The sequence below is a fragment of the Vulpes vulpes genome, chromosome 14, assembly GCF_048418805.1.
Source record: "Vulpes vulpes isolate BD-2025 chromosome 14, VulVul3, whole genome shotgun sequence".
Lineage (NCBI taxonomy): Eukaryota > Metazoa > Chordata > Mammalia > Carnivora > Canidae > Vulpes > Vulpes vulpes.
Window position 1 is genome coordinate 132,981,145 of NC_132793.1, and position 21,099 is coordinate 133,002,243.

General features: G+C 42.6%; 2 protein-coding genes across 20 annotated transcripts in view; both read right to left on the reverse strand.

Moving 5' to 3' along the window:
• The window catches only part of ANAPC4 (anaphase promoting complex subunit 4), a 36,519-nt gene extending 35,218 nt beyond the window's left edge, over window positions 1–1,301 (reverse strand). For both annotated transcript variants that reach the window (XR_011997218.1, XM_025997374.2), the window contains exon 1: window positions 1,052–1,301. Coding sequence is in view for 1 of the 2 variants with exons in the window: in XM_025997374.2 (XP_025853159.1) it covers window positions 1,052–1,180 (129 nt within the window). In the remaining variant the exon portion in view is untranslated. The remainder of the gene's footprint in view (window positions 1–1,051) is intronic.
• A 1,296-nt stretch (window positions 1,302–2,597) lies between these two features.
• Window positions 2,598–21,099, reverse strand: part of ZCCHC4 (zinc finger CCHC-type containing 4) — a 50,887-nt gene continuing 32,385 nt past the window's right edge. For 5 of the 18 annotated variants that reach the window (XM_072737966.1, XM_025996707.2, XM_072737972.1 and 2 more), the window contains 6 exons: window positions 17,896–17,955; window positions 15,095–15,216; window positions 14,794–14,869; window positions 13,067–13,118; window positions 12,410–12,554; window positions 7,908–8,600 (listed from right to left, as the gene is read on the reverse strand). In XM_072737966.1, coding sequence (XP_072594067.1) covers window positions 8,465–8,600; window positions 12,410–12,554; window positions 13,067–13,118; window positions 14,794–14,869; window positions 15,095–15,216; window positions 17,896–17,955 — 591 coding nt within the window. In that variant the 3' untranslated portion in view covers window positions 7,908–8,464. Of the gene's footprint in view, window positions 2,673–4,642; window positions 5,946–6,627; window positions 6,774–7,907; window positions 8,601–9,271; window positions 9,429–9,641; window positions 9,791–12,235; window positions 12,274–12,409; window positions 12,555–13,066; window positions 13,119–14,793; window positions 14,870–15,094; window positions 15,217–17,895; window positions 17,956–21,099 lie in introns of those variants that run through there. The other 13 variants (XR_011997225.1, XR_011997219.1, XR_011997220.1 and 10 more) reach the window with 13 other exon arrangements.

A 21,099-nucleotide genomic window follows, 5' to 3' on the forward strand; every position in this document is an offset into this window, starting at 1 on the left:
AAGAGTTCCAGGGCACGGTGGCAGAGGACAGCGACCAGAAGGGGACACGGGGGGCCTCGGGGAAGGAGGCAGCAACGCCTGGTGGGAAGGTAGCAGCGGCCATGCCCGCGGCTCTGCAGGCTGCTACGCATCGCTGACCCCTGGGGTCCCAGCTAGCCTGCACAACTCCTACCTGGCCAGGCGAGTATCGGGGAAACCTGCCGGGGAAGGAGGAGACATGCAGGGCTGAAGGTTTCCTTACAAAATGGCTGCCAGGTGACGGGACCCGCAGGACAAAGGTGGATGCACAGGTGACCCGTGAGGAAGCCGAAGGTGACTGGGAACTAGAAACGCCAGGGGACAACACTCAGGTGCGCCCCGTGGGCCCAGGCCTGCATCATTCCCGTGCTTTCAAGGTGTTTTGGTAGGAGTCGGCCCCGCGATGCCCCGCGATCCCCCGCGATCCGCAGGACGAAGCTTGGACAAGGGGCGCCCGGGGGGCTCAGCGGCTGCGCCTCTGCCTTCGGCCCAGGGCGTGACCCCGGGTCCCGGGATCGAGTCCCGCCTCGGGCTCCCTGCACGGGGCCTGCTTCTCCCTGTGCCTGCGTCTCTGCGTCTCGCTCTGCCTCCCTCGTGAATACATAAAATCTTTAAAAAATATATAAATAAGAGTGAAAACTTGGCCAAGAGAGTCTAGATCTTCGAACGTGCCGTGGGATGCGCCGTCTGAGGCCCGAGCATGCCCAGTGGACGAGCCACACGTTACGGGCTTCCCAAAAGCCCATTTAACAAATAAATGACTAAACGAGACTCAGACTCGGGGATGCGGGCGCCGGCGAGCGACTCCGCCGTGAGGACCGCCGCCCTCGCCTCGAAATACGGGAAATGGGCCCATCCGGGGGGCCTCCCGCGGCCGCTCCCGACGCGCTCTCCTAAGGCACGGAGGGGGCGGGGCGGCCGCGGCCCAGCGAGTGCGCACGCGGGGAAACTGAGGCTGGGCCCGGCGGCACGCGCTCGCCGTGGCGGGCTCGGGCTCGGGCTCGGGCTCGGGCTCGGGCTCGGGCTCACTCACCTCGCCGGCCGTGTTGGCCAAAGCGATGAGATCGCGCTTGGGCGACCAGACCAGGAAAATGATCTCCTGCGGCAGCTGCTTCTCTCCCACCACCCGGAAGGACGGGAAGCAGGTCGGGAAACGCAACATGGGGGCGGCCCTGCGGGGACTCCCCGGTCGGACGCCGCCGAGGCGGTACCGGGGACCCTCTCCGCGGCCCGCGCCGCCCCGACGACCTTACCCCGCCTCCCCGCTCCTCCACCCGCCGCGCGCCCGAGCCCCCGCGCCGCCCGCCGCCCCGCCGCGCGCTGCCGGCACTTCCGGGCACGGACTTCCTCGCGAGAGGACCCGGCGGCGCGCGGGGCGGGGGCGCGCGAGGGCGGGAGGCGGAGGCGCGCGGAAGGGGGCGGGGGCGCGCGGAGGGGGGGTGGGGGCGGGGGCGCGCGAGGGCGGGAGGCGGGGGCGCGCGGAAGGGGGCGGGGACGCGCGGAGGGAGGTGGGGGCGGGGACGCGCGGAGGGGGCGGGGCCACGGGGCCGGGAGTCGGGGGCACGCACGGGGCGGGGGCGGGAGCGCGCGGAGGGCCGGGAGTCGGAGAGGACACGCGGACGGGGGCGCGCGGAGGGGGGCGGGAGTCGGGAGCGCGCGGGGGGCGGGGACACGGGGGCCGGGAGTCGGGGTCGCGCACGGGGCGGGGGCGGGAGCGCGCGGAGGGGGCGGGAGTCGGGGGCGAGGACACGCAGACGGGGGCGCGCACGGGGCGGAGGCGGGAGCGAGGACACGCGGACGGGGGCGCGCACGGGGCGGAGGCGGGGGGCACGCGGAGGGGAGCGGGAGCGCGCGGGGGGGCGGAGGCGGGGGCGCGCGGCGGGGCCCCCCAGCTCCAAAACCCCTGAGCGGGCAAATAGCTAGATTGTCCCAGTAAGGCCCGGCGATTGACAGGTGGTAGCAGCCCGTAGTGCGAGGGCTGTGGGCTCACCCCGGGTGGAGGCCCGGGACAAAGGACCTACAGGAGGCCCGAGGCCCGGGCGGGGGCCGCGCCCTGAAAGGCTTCCAGTTGGGCTTGGCCAAGGCGGAGATGCGGGTAGACGCGGCCACGTGTCGAGGGCACAGGGCAGGCGGGCAGGGCGGCGGGAGCGAGGCCGGTGTCGGGGCCGAGTGCACCGTGAGGACCCACAGGACCCCGCGAGGTCAGGTGTGAAGGGGGGAAGGCAGGGCCCGCGCACGTGGCGATCGCTGCATTCAGGAGTGGAAGCCGGAGCTATGTGGGCTGTGACTCCTCCAGGCCATGTGAGAGGCTGTCATCTTGAGGGGTCTAAGTCATGACATAGGTGAAACATACAAAGTAAAAAATTGATTGGCTGGAAAGAGATTGACGTAGATCGGTGTTAGAATCTCTCATCCTACTACGGTTGCATTTATTAAATGTCCAAACAAAACAAAACAAAACAACTCAAAGTGGCAGAAGTAATAACTAGAATGTATTGGTTCATGTCCGCGTCCTGAAGCAGAGCCAACCTCAGGGCAGGCTAGATCCAGGAACTCAGGAGACATGGAGGACCAAGCTCGGGTGTACATCATCATGGAGCTGGCTCCCCACGGGTCGGAGGAAAGCTGCCAACAGCAACTGGACCTACACGCTTCTGCGTTCAGAGAGAGAACAAAGGCCTCTTCACCAATCACAAGACCAAAGTCCTGAGCTTTGCCTGATTAGACCGAGCCCTATCATGAGCCTAACCTGCAATCAGCCACAGGTACGGGGTATGGAACAATGCCCCATAAAAAGTCCTCCCCAGGGATCCCTGGGTGGCTCAGTGGTTTAGCACCTGCCTTTGGCTCAGGGCGCGATCCTGGAGACCCGGGATCGAATCCCACGTCGGGCTCCCGGGGCATGGAGCCTGCTTCTCCCTCTGCCTGTGTCTCTGCCTGTGTGTGTGTGTGTGTGTGTGTGACTATCGTAAATAAGTAATTAAAAAAAAAAAAAACTTAAAAAAAAAAGTCCTCCCCAAGAGCTGGAGAGGATGTCAGTCATCTCTCTCCCAAACCCCACGACAGGCACACGTTGGAGAGGGTGGGAAAGATCCTGCCGACACAGCCAGTCAACACTGTTCAACGGGACACTCAATCACAACTAGCCAAAGGATAGGTTTTTGTTTTGTTTTGTTCTTTGTTTTTTTTCCCAAAGGGTAGTTTTAAGTATAAAGGTATTTGGGAGATGGTCCATCCTGCCAGAGTGAGTCTAAATCCGGGGTGTTTTGTCTGTCTCTGCGAAAGAAATTCAGAGACCAACTCATGTGATTCCAATCTGAAGAATAGTTGTAATAAGAGCTACAGAACCAGTATTCACAGGTATGAAAGCTCTCCTAAGGAAACAAAGGAAAGTCATCAGTGTGGTTAGCACTTTTACAAGTTGTTTACAAGAGTGAAAAAATGCAAACAACTTAGATGTCCAACCATAAGAGGCTGATTTAAAAAAAGTACATTATGCCCATACTGAAGAATAATACTATTGTAAATATAAACTGATGTTCAGATGTTTATGAAAAAGAGGATTACAAAATGGTAGGTAGTCCCCATTCCATTTTTTGTGGGGGATATTTTAGAGTGTGTTTATATAGCTTTTTATGCAAAAATTTATTTTTGAAGAACATACACAGAAGTTGTGGCAGTGCTTATCTCTGGGAGGTAGGACTGGAGAGGCTTTTCGTTTTGATTTACCTGGCTCGTGCATTAATTGTAAAGTCAACAGCTGAGCCCTTTGTCTTTCTGTCCTCATTAAGCACATAAAATATTGTCTGATTTCTCTGATTTCTCCTACTCCTCACCCCTACATTCACAGGTGAAGAAACTGGCCCATCTACTCAGGCCTAGTCTCTTAGAGACCAGATGTTAGGCCTCTAATCTGCAGTGGTATTAAGTAACCAAATAGTGTGAGAATCTTGTGCCTGTCCAGCTAACATGATAATACTCACCTCTCAGAGGTCCGAGATCTGCTTGCTCACTTTGGGTGTTTTCCCCCCCTCAGTCTTGATGAGTTAACATTTATACTAACTCACCTGAAATCAAACTGTTGAGATCTCATCTTCACTTGATTGCAATGACCTTCTTAGCTGACCCTTGACTAATTTAACCCCTGTCCTCATGCTCCAATTAAAATCGCATCAAATAGGTGAAATTGGATTTTCCTTTGCATTTTGTGCAAGCTCTCCTTACCTCGGCAGCTCTAAGCATCTTAGCTTCTTACTCAGGTCGCCCAGTTAGGGTTTTGAGACCTCACACAGTATATTACATGGCATCTCCACTCACTCAGTCCTGATTTATGAGCAGCTACCACTTGGTGGGTGAGCCAGGGTGTTAGTCAGCCACCCACTTCCTGGGGTCGTCGTGGGGAGAATTAGTGAAGTCACACGTGCAGCAGCTGTTGTCTCTGACATTAGTGTGCAAAGCACAGCTCCAGGAGCTAGTGAACACACATCACGGTGTCCACAGGCCACTGCTACCAACGAGCTTATCTGGACAGGGGAAGTAAGTACGAAAAAGTCGATCTAATACAGGGCATAGTTTAAGTACCTTAAAAGAAGTAGGGGAAAAAAAAAGAAAGTAGGAATGGGAATGAAAGACATACAAACATGCACGTTTTTATTTCACTGGCAAGAAACATACTATTCCAGGAGAGACAACAATGGGGACATCTTGAGGGAGGCAGCATCACACCAGGACCCTTTGTGGGCTGTGATTTTATTTAAAAATTAGACTTCTCCTAGATGTCCTAGTATTTTGTAGATGACTTTGAGGGGGTCAGACATCAACCTACGTGTTTTTCTTAAAATTACCTCGAAAGCTGAATTATTAAAAAAAAAAGAAAGCTGAATTATTCGAAGTTTAAAGGTTCTCAGTCTTGCTCACCTAGTACATCCCAATCATTAACACACACCTAAACCCTCAGTAGCAAGACCGTCTTCCTACTGACTCTAAGTACCCTCCAATATTGTTTCAGCCTGTTGTCCTTTTTTCAGTCCTTCTAGGAAAGAGGAAAGACCGAGGGGAGCCTGGGTGGTTCAGTCAGTTGAACATCCAGCTCTTGATCTCAGCAATCTGGTCTTGATCTCGGGGTCGTTAAGTTCAACCCCAGGCGTGGAGCCCACTTTACAAAAATAAATAACGATTAAAATAAATAAATGAAACAAAGAGGAAAGACTAAGACCTCTCCGTGTCTTAGGCACACCTGTTAAGAACTGAATGGTACCCTCTAAATCCAGATGTTGAAGCCCAGCCTCCAGTACTTCAGAATGGGACTGTATTTGGAGATGGGACTTAAAAAAGGAAATTAAGGTAAAATGAGGCCATGTGAGTGGACCTTAACCCAATCTGATTAGTATCCTTAAAGAGGGAAACCTGGACACAGAGAGATAGCGGGGAATCATACGCACAAAGGAAACACCACGGGAGGCTAAGGAGAGGCAGCAGATCCAAATTTGCCAACACCTCAATCTTGGGCTTCCGGCCTCCAGAACTGTGAGAAGATAAATTATTGTGATTTAAGCTGCCAGTCTCTGATAGTTTGTTATGGCAGCCCTAGCACATGAATACACCTACCATATGAAGACTTCTAGAAGATTCCATGCTTTCATCAAATTCTTTTGAGCACCTACATAATGCATGAGAGATATAAGATGGTATAAAATGGGTATGGACATTAAGAAACTGAAATCTTTTGGGGAAACACAATCTGTAAGCCTAATCACAGAACAATACACGAAAAGTGCCTGAAATGTGGTTGCAGAACACCTCCAGAGAGGAAGGTATGGGATGGTAGCGGGGACACAGCCTGGACTTCCCAGAAGACAGTGGGACTCCGGCCAGGGCCTGAAGGCTCCATAAGACTTTAACAGGTGGCCAGATGGAAGGAAATACTCCTGGAAACATAAAGAAGAGGAAGAGGTGAAAACAGTGGGCATATTGGAGAAATAAATCAGAAGTGAATTAGTCTATCAAACTAAATATAAGAAAAAACTTGAAATATGATCACTCAGGGCCTACAAAGTGACTCTGGATTTCCTTGAATTTTGTTTTTTTTTGTTTTTTTTAATTTTTTTTAAATTTTTTTTATTTATTTATGATAGTCACAGAGAGAGAGAGAGAGAGAGAGAGAGAGAGAGGCAGAGACACAGGCAGAGGGAGAAGCAGGCTCCATGCACCGGGAGCCCGACGTGGGATTCGATCCCGGGTCTCCAGGATAGCGCCCTGGGCCAAAGGCAGGCGCCAAACCGCTGCGCCACCCAGGCATCCCTGAATTTTGTACTATAAGCAAGAATTTTAACGAAATTTAGCTGTAATAATTTAAGAAAAACATCCTTGTAAAAAGCTTAGAAAATTTTAGGTGTCTAATTTAGGGACTTTCCTCAATTGCTGTTTTGAATAGGTAGGTATCTTAATATTCAGAAATGCATATTTCTAATTAGAACAAATAAACTCATCTCCCATCACACTTTACATCCCAGAGACATTTTTACATCCTATTCTTTACTACCTGAGAAAAGAAAGAAGCAGTTAGTTCTTAAAATTAGTATTAATTGAATGCAAAAGCAAAATCACCAAAATTTTTTAAAGATTTATTTATTGGGGGGGGTAGAAGAGAGAGAGAGAGAGAGAATCTCAAGCAGATTCCTTGCTGAGAGCAGAGCCTGACACGCTGGGTGGGGGAGGAGGAGCTCAATCTCACATCCTTGACATCATGACCTGAGCTGAAATCGAATCAGGGAGGGGAACACTCACAATGATTCTGCAAAAGGTTCCTATCTCACCCAGTCACCTCTAAATCTACCGTTCTGATCACCATAGCAGCCCACGTGCAAAAGGGGGTAAGGGAAGTGCTTTTTTTTTTATTTAAAGGTTTTATTTATTCATGAAAGACACAGAGAGAGGCAGACACGGGCAGAGGGAGAAGCAGGCTCCCTACAGGGAGCCCGATATGAGACTCGATCCAGGGATTCCAGGATCACACCCTGGGTCAAAGCCAGCCACTCAACTGCTGAGCGCACGCCCCCCCCCCCCCCCCCCCCCCCCCCCCCCCCCCCCCCCGGCGTCCCAAGGGAAGTGTTTTCTGATTCTTGTTTAGTCCAGGGGGCTTAGCTCATCTTTTGATATCGCTGGATATACAGCCCCATCCACTGATCAGGGCCACGCTTAATGCCTTCCACACCAGGCATCAAACAGTCCTAACTTAAAGACCAGATGGAATTTCATTGCCAGATGGGGTGCAGTTCTTGCACCTTCACTCACAGGACTGTAGCTAAGCCCAAGCAAGCATGCTTCCAAACCCGCTCTAAAGCAGCTGTTTGGGAGTAAGAGAAAAGTCATTATGCAAATGAAAGCAACCAAAAGTATGCAATCCTAAGGAGATCACGTCAGATACCCAGCAGAGAAAGGGGAGAGGGCCTGTGTGTTCTCAGAGTTCAAACCCAGCCCCTTCACTACAGTGATACTGGACAACCATATGATTACCATTAGGGCTCCATACCCATCCATCTGCCCTTGTTAACATTTCTCACTCACGGAAATGAGAGCCAGGCACATGTGCCTCATTTAACATAACCATAAAAACAAGCCTGTAATAAGATAATTACATAATAACAAAGAAATGGGCTGTGAGTGAATGACCTGGCCAAGGACATACAGTCAGGAAGGGTTCATCAGAATAGGGACGAGAGGTTTTAGTCTCCAAACTATCCTGCCTTCTGCTACTACTTTTACAAAGAAATAAATTTACTGCCTCAGTTAAAAGACATGGAGTTGACGGAGCGAGTCCTAATTCTAGACATCTCATTCATTCTACAACATTTAAGTGCTTCTACACCATCAAAGGACACTGTAAAAAGGACTTGACAAGTATTTAATAATAAAACCATAATTATAATCTTTGTATCTTAAGACTACTTTTTGGAAATTCTTTCCATCATCTTCAGATTTTGTCTAAAACTAATTGTTCATTGTACTTTTCTTTGCAAGAGGGGTTGAAGTCATCATACAATATTTTGATACTTAGAACATTTCTGTATCTAATTTAACATTCTTGTGTTTAACATAAACCAGACTTCACATTCTCACTTTCATTTTTCTTCTGACACTTTCTGCAAAAGAATGCTGCATGCCCGTTGTTCAAAAGAGGCCCAAATCATGTGATTGGGAGAGATTTAAAGTGAGAAAAAAGGCACACAGAAAGATCTGGTCAACCAGCTCAGGATGGAACACCTCCCCATGTCCCCAGAGAGACTGCTGAGGTGTCCATAAACCAGCAAATACTACCTGCCTATTATCTGGCTTAGAAAGGTGCATACCTTTGAAAGCAACAGAATTTAAGTCCAATGTGGCCCTTTCAGAAAATGGCATCAAAGGTTGGACAATAAATCTTTCTTATTCTCGAGTCAATGGACATTTAAGAGCAAAGATATTGATGGGCTCTTTCTCTCCTGTTCTTCTTCCTTGTAACAGATGTATGATTCATGGATTGTCCTTTAGTGATCCCCATTTTCATCTTATTACTTTTTCTTTGCTTCTGCTTTCTGACAGCTCTGAAAAACAAGGTGCTAAATTATTTTGTAGAATAAGCATAGTGAATTATGTAATTATGTTGGAATTTAATTAACCAGCTGACCAAATAAGAAAACAGAAGGAGAAGAATTTACTGTATCATAAGCATAAATCCTCAGAATCCTCACCATAATAACAAGGAGACAATCAGAGGCCTGACTAAGCAAAATGCTTAAGTACAGAAATTTCTCTGAAAGACGGTTACTACAGATTTATTTGGGACAAACCCACCAGAGGTAGAGCGTCAAGCCAGGAAAAGCCATCCACTGTGCTTAACCATATGGTAGCCTCTGGTCAGCATGTGGCCACCAAGCACTTGGAATGTGGTAAGAATATGTGCTCTACACATAAAATGCACACCGGATATTGAAGAAAGAACACAAAATATTTTGTCAATAACTTTTATATCGATTGTGTGTTCAAATAATATTTGGGACATATATTATTTGAAATTTAAAAACAGTAAGGCCAATGAGGTATGAGGGTGTTTTGCTGCTATTTTGGTATTGGTACTTCTGTACTGCTCAACTCAGCATTTCAATCTTCAAATCCTTTTGAAAAATTACATTTTTCAGGAAAAGGACCAATACATGTGCCAGTTAGCAGAGGCAGAGAAATGAAATGGCACAATGGAAAAATGGGCAGCACTTACAGAGGCCCATCTTGTAAGCTCTACAGCTAATTTTCCTTTCCTCGATGGGTCTAAAAGTCCAGACAAGTGCCACACAGGATGTCCACATGTTGTGGTCTTTGCCTTCTTGAGTGACGAGCTTCACAATGATCGACTTGGAACTCACGCTCTAAGAACACTACACCAGAACAAAACAGATTCTTAAGCTTCTGGTGCTCTCTGAACTAGGTTCCAGACAATCTATAGCTGAGAAAGATTCATTCATTTTCTCCAAGCTAGCAGAATCATGCCATTTATCATATCACGAACCAAGGAAAGGGCTGGGGCTGCCACCACGGGCAAACCTGGAAGATCCCCAAGGGTACCCAGCAGTATCTGTCATTAGACTCACTTCTCCTAGACCCCAAGTCCTAGAGAGAAGCTTATTCTTCATCTTCCCAAGACCAAAATCCGGCAAAGGACCTTCACGTATAGTATATGATCCCTCAGTGGAGCAAACGCAGGCCTCGCTTTTTGTTCACACAACATATATAGTAAGGGCTGGAAATACAAAAATGAGAGGCATAGTCTTTGACTCCAAGGATCTGGGAGACTGAGACAAGGTAGATGTCACTTATCATTTCCCTCCCCCAATTTTTTTTTTGGGGGGGGAGAAACTGAGGCTACGAAATCCTCTGTGAGGAACCAGCAGAACCAGCTTGATGCTAGAACCTGTGTTCTTAACTACCTTGATTCTATATACTCTCCTAAATTATTCAGATATGTGAAGTGCTAAGCATAGAGTAATCACTAAACAAACATTAGCTATTATTAGTAGCTCCACATGACTCTTCTTCAGAATTTTGTTTGACAACTCCATTTTTTCTTATTTAGATTTTGGATTATACAGTGGGTAACCTATCAGTTCAAAAATAAAACAAATACCACAGCTATCTTTATACTCTTTTGTATGTTATATAAATCTCCTTTCCCTCCAGCCATTATTTTAAGTAGGCTAATGTCCTGACAAGGGATGATTTAGCAAATTTATTAAGTATAATCTCTTGATGGCACAATGAAGCTGTGTGTGCCTGTAAAGAAAATTCAAACAAATTTTCTTCGGCTTATCTACTTATAAGAAGAACTAAACATGAACCAGCAGACCCCACTAGAGGACATAGTAAACAAAAGCAGAAGAAAATATTCATTTGTAATATGAATAAACAAACTTTCCAGATATAAAGTCTTTCAACTGAGTATAAACTGCACTGCTTGAGTATAAATCAATTCATTATTTTGTTTTGCCTTAAAATTGAATTGACCTAGTGTTTGTCCTCTAAATTATAGGTATTTACGTAATGATAAAAATGATTAACCACAAGAGGGAGCCAGCACCATTCCACTTCATGAGCAAAGGCAAATTAAACTCAAGAAAAACAAATTAATATGACAGCTATGAGATCTTTTATGCCATATATGCTAAAAAAAGGTGATTTAAATTATTTTTTATCATTGTAAAGAAAAAAATTTGCCTTGCCAATTTCATTAGGAAAATTTTTTGAAAGCCATCCCTGAAGATAACTGTTTGCAGGAGTTTAGGAGTCTCTTCTGAGAGAAAAAAAGTAATGCTATTTAAGACTTATCAGGTATACCACATCCTAATGGATTTGCTCCCTGAATTAAACTTGATAAAATCTAGTACTGAAAGATACTAAATGATTTCCTTCAATGAAAACAATAGGATACTACTCAGCAAACTAGCCCAAGCTACAGAGGAGCCAACAAGGAGCCTATAAGACATTAGCAAAACACAAATTAAGTTTCCACATATCATAAGATCACACACTGAAAGTCTGAGCATATTACTAACTCTGTTTGCGACCACAATTACCTCGTGCGTGGGGCAACAATCCCATGCCACTAGCTTATTAGGTGGTCCTTTATTCCTAAAGGTTTCTAAGAAAAAATCTTTTATATACTACTTAATTTAGAAACTTTCATTTCTACCCTGGATTACTTACTGGAAATAATTGTTTAAAGTAAATTTGATGAAAAGTGATGGAAAAATAAAACAGTAGGCAGAATTTAAATAGCTGGGCCTTACTGGCAAAAACTAATTGCCACTGACTAAAAAAAAATTAACAAAGGGAAAAGAATTCTAAACAATCATAAATAACATTAAATATTTCTAATACTAAGAATTTTTTTTTATCACAAGTCGTAAGATAGCTCAAAAATGTTATGCTGACCTCAATTCTCACAAGTTTTTTTTTTAAAAGACTTATTTATTTATTCATGAGAGACAGAGAGAGAGAAAGAGAGAGGGAGAGAGGTAGGGACAGAGGCAGAGGTAGAGACAGAGGCAGAGGGAGAAGCAGGCTCCATGCAGGGAGCCCGATGTGGGACTGGATCCCAGGTTCCCAGGATCACGGCCTGGGCCAAAGGCTGCGCCAAACCACTGAGCCACCCGGGCTGCCCAATTATCACATAATGTTAATGTGTGCTTTTCATAACAATAAAACAAGAAGACTCAATAACTATCATCCCTTTTAGGTTTTTTTCTAAGTGTAATCATTCAAATGAGCCCAGTTGAAATAGCAATGGTTTTTCTAAATATGCTGTTGTCATCGGTATAACTTTGCTCTGAGTGATAACCAAAACCAAATATTGGTCGAAAGAAGTAAAAATAATCATAGAAAAAAAGTGGTAAAAATTAAAATTTTCATATTTAAATAGTAAATGATTTTTTTTGAAGTCTGATATAATTTAGAGATATCTTCATTTTCCAATGTGTTCACCGTGGGATTACACACTACATTCCATCTGAAATGCCTTCTCTAGCCTCACCTGCTGTCATGTGTCTGCACCCGATCTATCCTGACTTAAATATCATGTCCATCAATAAAGCTTGGGCTCTCTCCCCACAAATTATAATTTCACATGACCCACAGGACATATAAAGTTAATCAGTTTCTACCTTATACTTTGGTGATTTTCATGTCTTACCTGTAAAAATGTTAAGCTCTTTTATTCACTCCCCCCATCTATGCAAAAAATAAATAACAGTAAGACAGCAAATAATTCAGCACTTCTGAATCCTTAATGCATACTTTTATAGACTGCTTTATACAAATCACAGAAGGAAAATTTTTTTCTAGGCAATAAAAGAAGTCAACTCACCTGTTCACTTTCTTAGATGTAGTAATTTTAGGACAAGTACTACGTTTATGGTCTAATTCACCACAAATAAAGCAGCCATCTTTAGGGCCCCCGCAAGAATGATCTGGAAGCGCACAGTGACCACAAATGCTACAGTGGATCCAGGCTACAAAATAAAAATTAAGTCTTAGAAGAAGTTCATTTAATATAATTTTTCATTTGATCATCCCTTATGACAGGGAAGCATGAATAGTGTTTAGTTCAGATAATGTGACCAGTTGGCATTGCTGGTTATAATTTGGCTAAACGTTAAGAGGTCGGAATCCCACATAACCCAGCTAACTTCTTTCTGATATGTGGCAACAAATGCAGCCCTTCTTCAATGAGTCATAAGCTGAGAGCCACTGACACAATGGGGGCTGGCTGAGTGACACAAAGCCCTATTAAAATAAGCCAAACCAAATGCCACACTGAAACAGGTTACAAAGTCCTGTCTCCCTATGAAGGAGAGAGTATGCACTTTGGTAACTGCAAAAATTAGAAAGCAAGTAAATCAATGCCAGTCTCTATATTAATTTTTTTCCTCTTATAAATACAATTAAATAAAAATCCTATTTAGGTGAAGAAAAACTCTGAAATGTTTTCATAGGCTCTCAAACACTAAGTTTAAATACTTACAAGGTTTTACACACTTTTTGCAGAAAAAACAATGGTTCCATTTCCTGCCATCCTACAAAAATAATTTTTAAATTATGTTTAATCCATCATTAAAAATCAAGTTCCACAATTAAAAATTAAAATGTCTTATTAAAATCTGTGTAAATTATTCATTCCGTATTTCTCACTTTCCTGGGCTTCACAATTAAATACTTTGATTTTAATCTATGCATTTCTCCACTCAACTCAAACGTCTCCTTGATGGGCCCCAATTTTCTTAACTGGAAAACTAGGGGATTTATCTACATGATCTTGAAAGTCCACTCCAGTTCAAGCAACCCAATCTACACAAAGAAGGACTTGATGAAAATTTCAAGAGAATTAATGATTCATAACTTTTACGTGTCTATGCAGCATAATCCTTCGTGAAATTCATATTTGAGAACTTCAGATAATTTTAAAAGACAGAGATTATAGGCTACTGTTTGGGTAATGTTAAACCTGTGAAATGAAACTACCTAGAAAAGTATATAAGACACTTACATGTCCAGTTTCATGACTATTATATAGCACACGCTGATGAATCCCAACAGGTTAAGGAATACTGTTCCCCCATCACTCTCCCACATGCTCCTTCAAAATCCAGCATTCCTCCTTCCCCACCAAGTAACACTTAGCCTGGTTTCTGTGATGGACACTTCCTTGCTTTTGTTTATTTTTACCATTTGTGTGTGCACCTCTAAATAAAGAAGCTTTGTTTTCCTCATTTTGAGATTTATAAGACCTGGGCATATATTTTTTTTTTAAATAAAGAACACAGAGAGTTTCTAAACTGATTGAAATTACATGTAATCAGATGCACTACCACAGTTAAAAACAAGTATAACCAGTCATAAAATTGTGAGGTTATGTAAAATATACTTTATGATAGTTATAAAAATACAGCGTTTCCTTTGGAGAATTATTTGTGAGTATGAGCCAAACTAAACCTCACATGTTCTTTCTGACTGGATTTAGTTAAAATAAACAGGTCCCCTTAAGGGCCATCCCACCTCCTTAAAACAATAAATAGGAGGTATGTTCCCGTAGTCCTTCCTGATCTATAAAAACTGGGAAATACTTATCTACTCGGGCTTTGTGCAGAGTGACTGAGTTAATCCATGTATGGTAGGAAAGATCCTGGCACATAAAAAGTACATAGTATATGCTGTTATTATTTCATCAGAAAAGGGAGAGCATCTTATAGTTCAGTACCGTATTTGAAGCATCTTAATTTTACCCTCAACAAAGTTTAGCATTCCTCTCGTGCCTTGTCTGAAATACTCCTACTTTAGCAGTCATAGATGCCTCACATAAAAGTGAATTCAGGGGTGCCTGGGTAGCTCAGTTGGTCTAGCGTCTGCCTTCAGCTCAGGTCATGATCCCATGTCCATGGTGTCAGGCTCCCTTCTCAATCTACCTTTGCCTCCCAACCCCCCCATGTGTTCTCTCTTGATCAAATAAAGAAAATCTTTTTTTAAAAAAAGTGAATTCAAACAACTGTTAATGATTATGGAGGTACCTATTTTTTAAAGCCTGTTGTACTTTATAATTAGAAATAAAATATTGTATTGAAGTATAATTAGTAAATGATAATATGGTAATACAAATTATATCATCAAAATAAAAGTAAGCAAATGTAATGAAACTAGTAAGCTAAAATAAACTGAATAGGTTTTAATAAAAATGCATTCTATAGAAACCTATACCTTGGAGGTGCAAGAATTACAGTGCTCACAATGTTGATTCTCTAGGGAGATGTATCGTTGACACAAAGGGCAAAATCTAGGGAGGAAAGAAACATAAATCAGCTGCATATTCTCAGGAAGACTCACAGAGTAGACAATTATTACAAAGATTGAGTGTAATCCAAATTCAATATAAAATTACAGACCAAATTTAAAAGTAACAGAAGAGCTATATGAGCCAGTATTAACAGCATTTTGATATTAGATAATGGAACTTTATTTTCAGTGACTCATGTATTTCAAGGCCTCACTAGGATCTTACCTGTACCCTTCTTCACTAGGAAGGATTATTTTGTTGGGCGGAATATTGGTGAAAATACGCACAGGAGACTGTTTTCGACCTGTCTTCCCATGTTTATAAAGTGCATGATTATCATAATCTACCTAGAAAGTTTAAAAAAATTGAAAAAGAAAATTTATTCAAATGAGTCAATGTCGATGAAGATTTCTTAACCAATAAAGAACAAGCTGATGCTAAGACAGAGTTAAACCAAAGTATTTAAGAAGAAATTCTTAAAAGCAAGAGTTTGCTTATTCATCAACAGACTCAGAACAGCCTCTGTGGAGGTGAAATTTCATTATAGAAAAGGTAAACTTTTCTATAAAAGGTAAACTGGTTATAGAAAAGGTAAACTTTTCTATAAAAGGTAAACTGGTTATAGAAAAGGTAAACTTTTCTATAAAAGATAACCTGGTTATGATAAATTCACATTGCCTGGTATTAAGAAAACTATAATCTTTTAACCAATACAAAAGACTTCACAAGAAGGCCTATTACATAATTAAGAATTTTACCCTTGGAGATGTGTGCCAGCTTGGCTGGGGCTTTTCACCCCTGTGTGTGAAATCCGCTACATGTCAGTTCTCAGGTCAACGAGTCTTGGTACAGCCTTACTCTGACCCCCTACCATTCGCTATTTGACCTCTACATCCTGGCAGGGCACAGGTTGGGGACCAGGGCGTGGCTATGCCACTCACTTGTTGTGATGTGAGGCAAATTTATGTAATTCTCACCCAGAAAAGGAGGTTAGTGAGCCCTGCCCCAGAGATGCTGTGAAGGTGATGTGAGATAATATGTGTAAAATGCTGAGTTCAGGGCCTGGCATACGGTAGCGGCAGAAAGATGCAGATGAGTTGTGACTGTTTCAAACATCTACCTCACCTCAAGACCCCAACCTCAGCCTTCAGGCTTGGCTGATCATCTTGAAAGGAAGCTGAAGCTAACAGGCTCAATTTCTATTATTAGCTTCTCACTCTCATCTCCTTCTTCAACCTCTCTGGTTACTCATACATGTTCTCACTTTGCTTTGAAACCTGCTCTGAACCCACTTGGTCACTAAGTCCATCTTTCTTTAGATCAATAATTCTCCACGTGTTGGGTCTGGATCAGCAACATCAGCATCACCCCTGAGATCTTGTTAGGAAAGTGCCTCTCGCCCTGTCAAGGACCTAACAAAACAGAAGTTCTTGGGAGTCAGGCCCCACAATCTGTATTCTTCACAAGCCCTCCTGGTGCACTGAATGTTGAGAATCACTGTTCTAGATTATCCACAAGAATACCATGAGATTTTTATGAAGTCGGTACAGGCAGGAGCCCAATGTTCAAATAAGTTATAATGAGTTGTTTAGATTCCAGACAAGAATACGCTTAAGAATTTTTCAGAAGAACTGGCTTGCACGCTAGCTCTATTTAATAAGCAAATCATAAACATATAAGGACTTAATGATAATGAAAAGAGAGGGCTTTAGTAAGAAATTCTGAAGTTCTCCTTATGCCCTACCACATTAATAGGCGAACAAGTTCAGGAAGACTGATCAACAAGCTTTAGCAGGGGCGGGTGGGGGTGTAAGTGCTAGAGACCCAGGGAGACAAAGGACAGTGTGGGACAGCACTTTATAAACATGGTAAGTGCTAGACAAGGAGACCCAGCTAGACAAGGGACAGTGTGGAAAAACCACCCTAAAACCAAAACCAAAACCCTGGGGGCTCTGGTTCCTGTCAACATGGTGAATCCAGTCTAGAGTACCATATGAAAGCTGGCGCTGGCCCAGAGCTGCCCTGTACAGAAGTGTAACATCCTAACAAGGAAAGCATAAGGTTAGATCACATTTGAAGTCCTGCATTCACTGATAAAACCAGTTCATTTCTACTGAAAGTAATGGGAATAAATAGGATTCGTTGTTTAACATTTTGTGGGTATTTATTCAGAAAAGCACAAACTGGAAGGATCTGATAGCTATTTTATCACTGAAGGGGTGTCAGTGGATTCGAAATTAGACTAAGCCTTTATTGCTTTGGAGAACAGAAGTAGGACCAATGGTTAGAAGTTAATAGGGAGCATTTTTATCTCAATATGAGAAAATTTTCTAACGATTAGAGCTATTAAATAAATTGAGTTGCCTTGTAAGGCTGCAGGACTTGGCTCACTGAAAGCATTCAAGTGAGGCCGGACGACTGCTTGTCATGAATTTAGTGGAGAGGATTATTATGGTGGGAAGTTAGCCTACGTTACACCCCTAATGGTTCTTTCCAACTTTAAAATTCTATGAATATATGTCACCTATTAGAGGCTAAGATACAAAAGCAGATTTTACTTCAAAACTACCTTAAAATATTAATGTAAGTAGTTTTCTTTAAAAATGATTTAAATTCCCAATTATTCCCTAATGCATTCCTCTATGTATTTAATAAATATATGACACCTTATTAAATTCAACAAAGATATTTTGAACATTTATGGATGTCATAGGAAAAAAAAAATCTTCCCAAGAGAACCTTTCGAAGATCTTCAAATGTTGGAAGAGAGGGCCTTAGAAAGATTTCTAGTAAATGGAATATCCCATGTAATACAATAGACAGCAGATGGAAGAGAGGGAAAGAAAGAACAATTTCTTTATGGTTACCCAAGGAGTCGAAAATGTATGTGTCAGGAAGGTAGTTGATTGCTTGATTTTGCATAACCTAATTGAGATTATTATTATTTTTAAATGTGGGTTTGTTGTGCTAATTAACTATAAACATATGGTATGTAAAACGCATGCTGCTAGGGTAAATTAATGTACCTCTAACATACATCCATATTTCATAGCTTCATCCACACAAATAAACGTCCTATGGAAGCGCTGTAAAGCAAACACAATTTTGCAAATTGCATATCACTAGTGGTAGAGCTGATACACCATTTTCCCATCATTATCTCTGACATTTCACTCACAATGATGATGAGAGGCATTTTCAAATAGAAAATTTCTCCCATGGAACTGATTAATGTGATGAAGTACTGTATAGAAATGAGGGAAAGCACAAAATCTCTGCGATTCTTAACTTTTAATTTTATCTATACGCAAATTTCTTCTGTGACATGAGACTGAAACTAGTTATAAGGAAACCAAGACTTTCAAGTCAACAGACATTTATTTTGCACCTACTACGTTCTAGGCATCCTGCTGGGAAACAAAGATAAAATAAGACAAGAGTACTTGTAGTTCGCTAACTCCTTCGGGATTGTGTTCTCCTTAGTTTCAGTGTATCAAAATATCGCCATCAGCCAACTTCCACCAGAGCCCTGTCAAAACATCTTCATTTCTGAACATGAAACTAACCTCGAAAGACATTTTTCTACACAGGAGGATTTTTTAAAAAGATAGCTATAAAAAAATAAAACCCAAAGCTCTACTTTCAACAATCTAGACAAATGTCCGACATTAGGGAGAAACAAGAGATCACAGCACGTTCACAGTGGAAGGGAAGTGAGGCCACCTAGTTCAGATACGGTAAGTGCAGGACCTGAATGCCACCACACCCCCACCCGGCCCCTGTGGTGGACACCACTAATCCATCACACACCACTCCCTGCCACCAAGCCTGATACTCTCAACAAATTCTCTGGAAAGTCGCTACCAATTTATCAGGCTTACCACTAAAGCACTAAAAGTGGAACTTACCTGCCATCTCTTTCCTGATTCAATCACTTTATTTTATAGGTAAGGAAACAGAGACCAGGAGATACACTGACTTCTCCCAAGATTAAAGAGCCTCTAAAAGTCAGTGTGCTAAGACGCATACTTCTGACTCTGAGTCAGAATTTCTTATATTATCACATTCTTCCTTCCTACTCTGCCCTTAATAAAACTCTTGCTTTTCTAGGTCTTTGATGACTGTTTTATTCTGTACTCATCAAGTGCTTTATCACTGAAGAAGTCTACATAATTTATATTTTATGAAGATCTGCAGCATTTCTACCTTCCTTTTACCTGAAAAGTATTTTGAAAAAAGATTTAGTGATTTGGGTTTGTTTGTTTGTTTCTGCATTGTGGTTTAGGGGGCTTATAATCATCTTAGGCAATGTGAGAAAGAAGTTCTAATCACAGTCTATGGCAAAAACCTGTGAAGGAGGACAAGAGACTTTCAAATTTTTCATTTGATGAAGACAGCTAATATACAAAACAAAGAACTGCTACAAAACCAGGTTAAAATAACAAGAGAGAAAAGGAAGAAAATAAGTTTCAGAAAGGATAATAATAATAATACATCCAGAGACATTTTCAAGGAAGAAAGAAAGAAGAAAAGAGAAAGAAAAATAGATTATCAAGGTGAGGTACAACAAATAAGGTTTATAAACACAATAGGAGATATGGTACAATCAGTTTCTCCAACTGTGCATGCAATGGGCAGTAAGTGTTCTTATCTTCAGTAGAAAGATAAGATTTTTAGGAAAAATGAAGATTTGTTTCACAGCTTTTATTCTAGTTTTTCTTTTCAGAGTTTGGCTTTCTCTTTACTAAAAAAAAAAAAAGACTGCTTTTCACCCTATCTGATATGGCCTATCTGATATGGCCTAGTTTGAAACTTTTTTCACCAATACACTGAATTGTATAATTATTTTTAATAAGCTTGGACCTTGGGACTATTTCTCAAAACTGAGACTCCAGTACTTCCCCAAGTTCCATTCTAGTAACTCAGGCCATCAAAACAAGCCATGGGTGGTTTCTCCACATTAACCTCTCATCCACTCCACTCTGGATCTGCCTTTTTTTTTTTTTTTTTTTTTAAGATTTTATTTATTTATTCATAGACACAGAGAGAGAGGGGCAGAGACACAGACAGAGGGAGAAGCAGGCTCCATGTAGGGAGCCCATGTGGGACTCGATCCCGGGTCTCCAGGATCACACCCCAGACTGCAGGCGGCGCCAAACTGCTGCGCCACCGGGGCTGCCCTGGATCTGCCTTCTTTGGCCTCCTCGCCATTTCAAGCTCTTGCCTGCAGTGAAAACTCATTTCTAAATGTGCACAGAACAGTCTTCTGAGGGATCTTATGGTTTGCAATTTTAATGTTTCATATACTGTACCAAAACACAAAGAAACAAAAAAGCCCCAAAGAAGAGTTTTACCCCCACTCAGAGACTATCTGAATGGTGACATTATGCCAATGGTCTCAACAATGCTGGGAGCACTTATCTTTAGTCTATTTTGTTGTGTGTCCGGGACTAGGCTACACCTTTTCCTGTATTGTCTAATTCCTAAAACCTCATGAGGCAGATATATTATTATTCTGCTCATTCAACAGGTCACATTAGCTGCAGAGAATTAGATAAAATGTGTAGGCCTAACGAGTAAGTGGCAGAACCAGGATTAAAACCCAGTTCCTTTTCAACTCCAGAGTTCATGCTGTTTTTCATTCAAAATGTATTAAGCACCTCCTCTGTGCCAGACATTGTACTAGTAGATTATTCACTGTCAAAGACAGCAGGCGCTCCTGCCAACTGTAGTTTATTTAGTTAACATCTTTAGGATATGTACGCTATTTCAGCACTGCAAACCTCAATACTAGAAGTACCCCTCAGACAAGAAACAGAAAACTATGTGCTCTAATAATGAAAGTAAACCAGATTTGGGAAGAATTATGATCTGGACTTTGCCTAATGCAGAACTCAAGAAGTCAGGTTAAAATGACTTGTGCTATATACTTTGGAAAGGAACCTGTTATATACTTCAGTAGCCATAAAAATGTCCATTAAATGAAATTTTTGGAATTCTATTTCAGTTTTGGAAATTTATTTTAAGGAAGTTATATAAAATATGGAAAAATTATATGAATAAAAGATGTTTATGGTAGTGTTATTTATAGTACTTTAAGGTAAAGCAACCTGTGTATCTAAGAAAAAAAATATAACCTGCTAATCAAATAATATAATGTGATTAACAGTGGGCACTTGGGCGGCTCAGTCAGATTACTGTCTGCCTTTGGCTGGGGTGATGATTCCAGG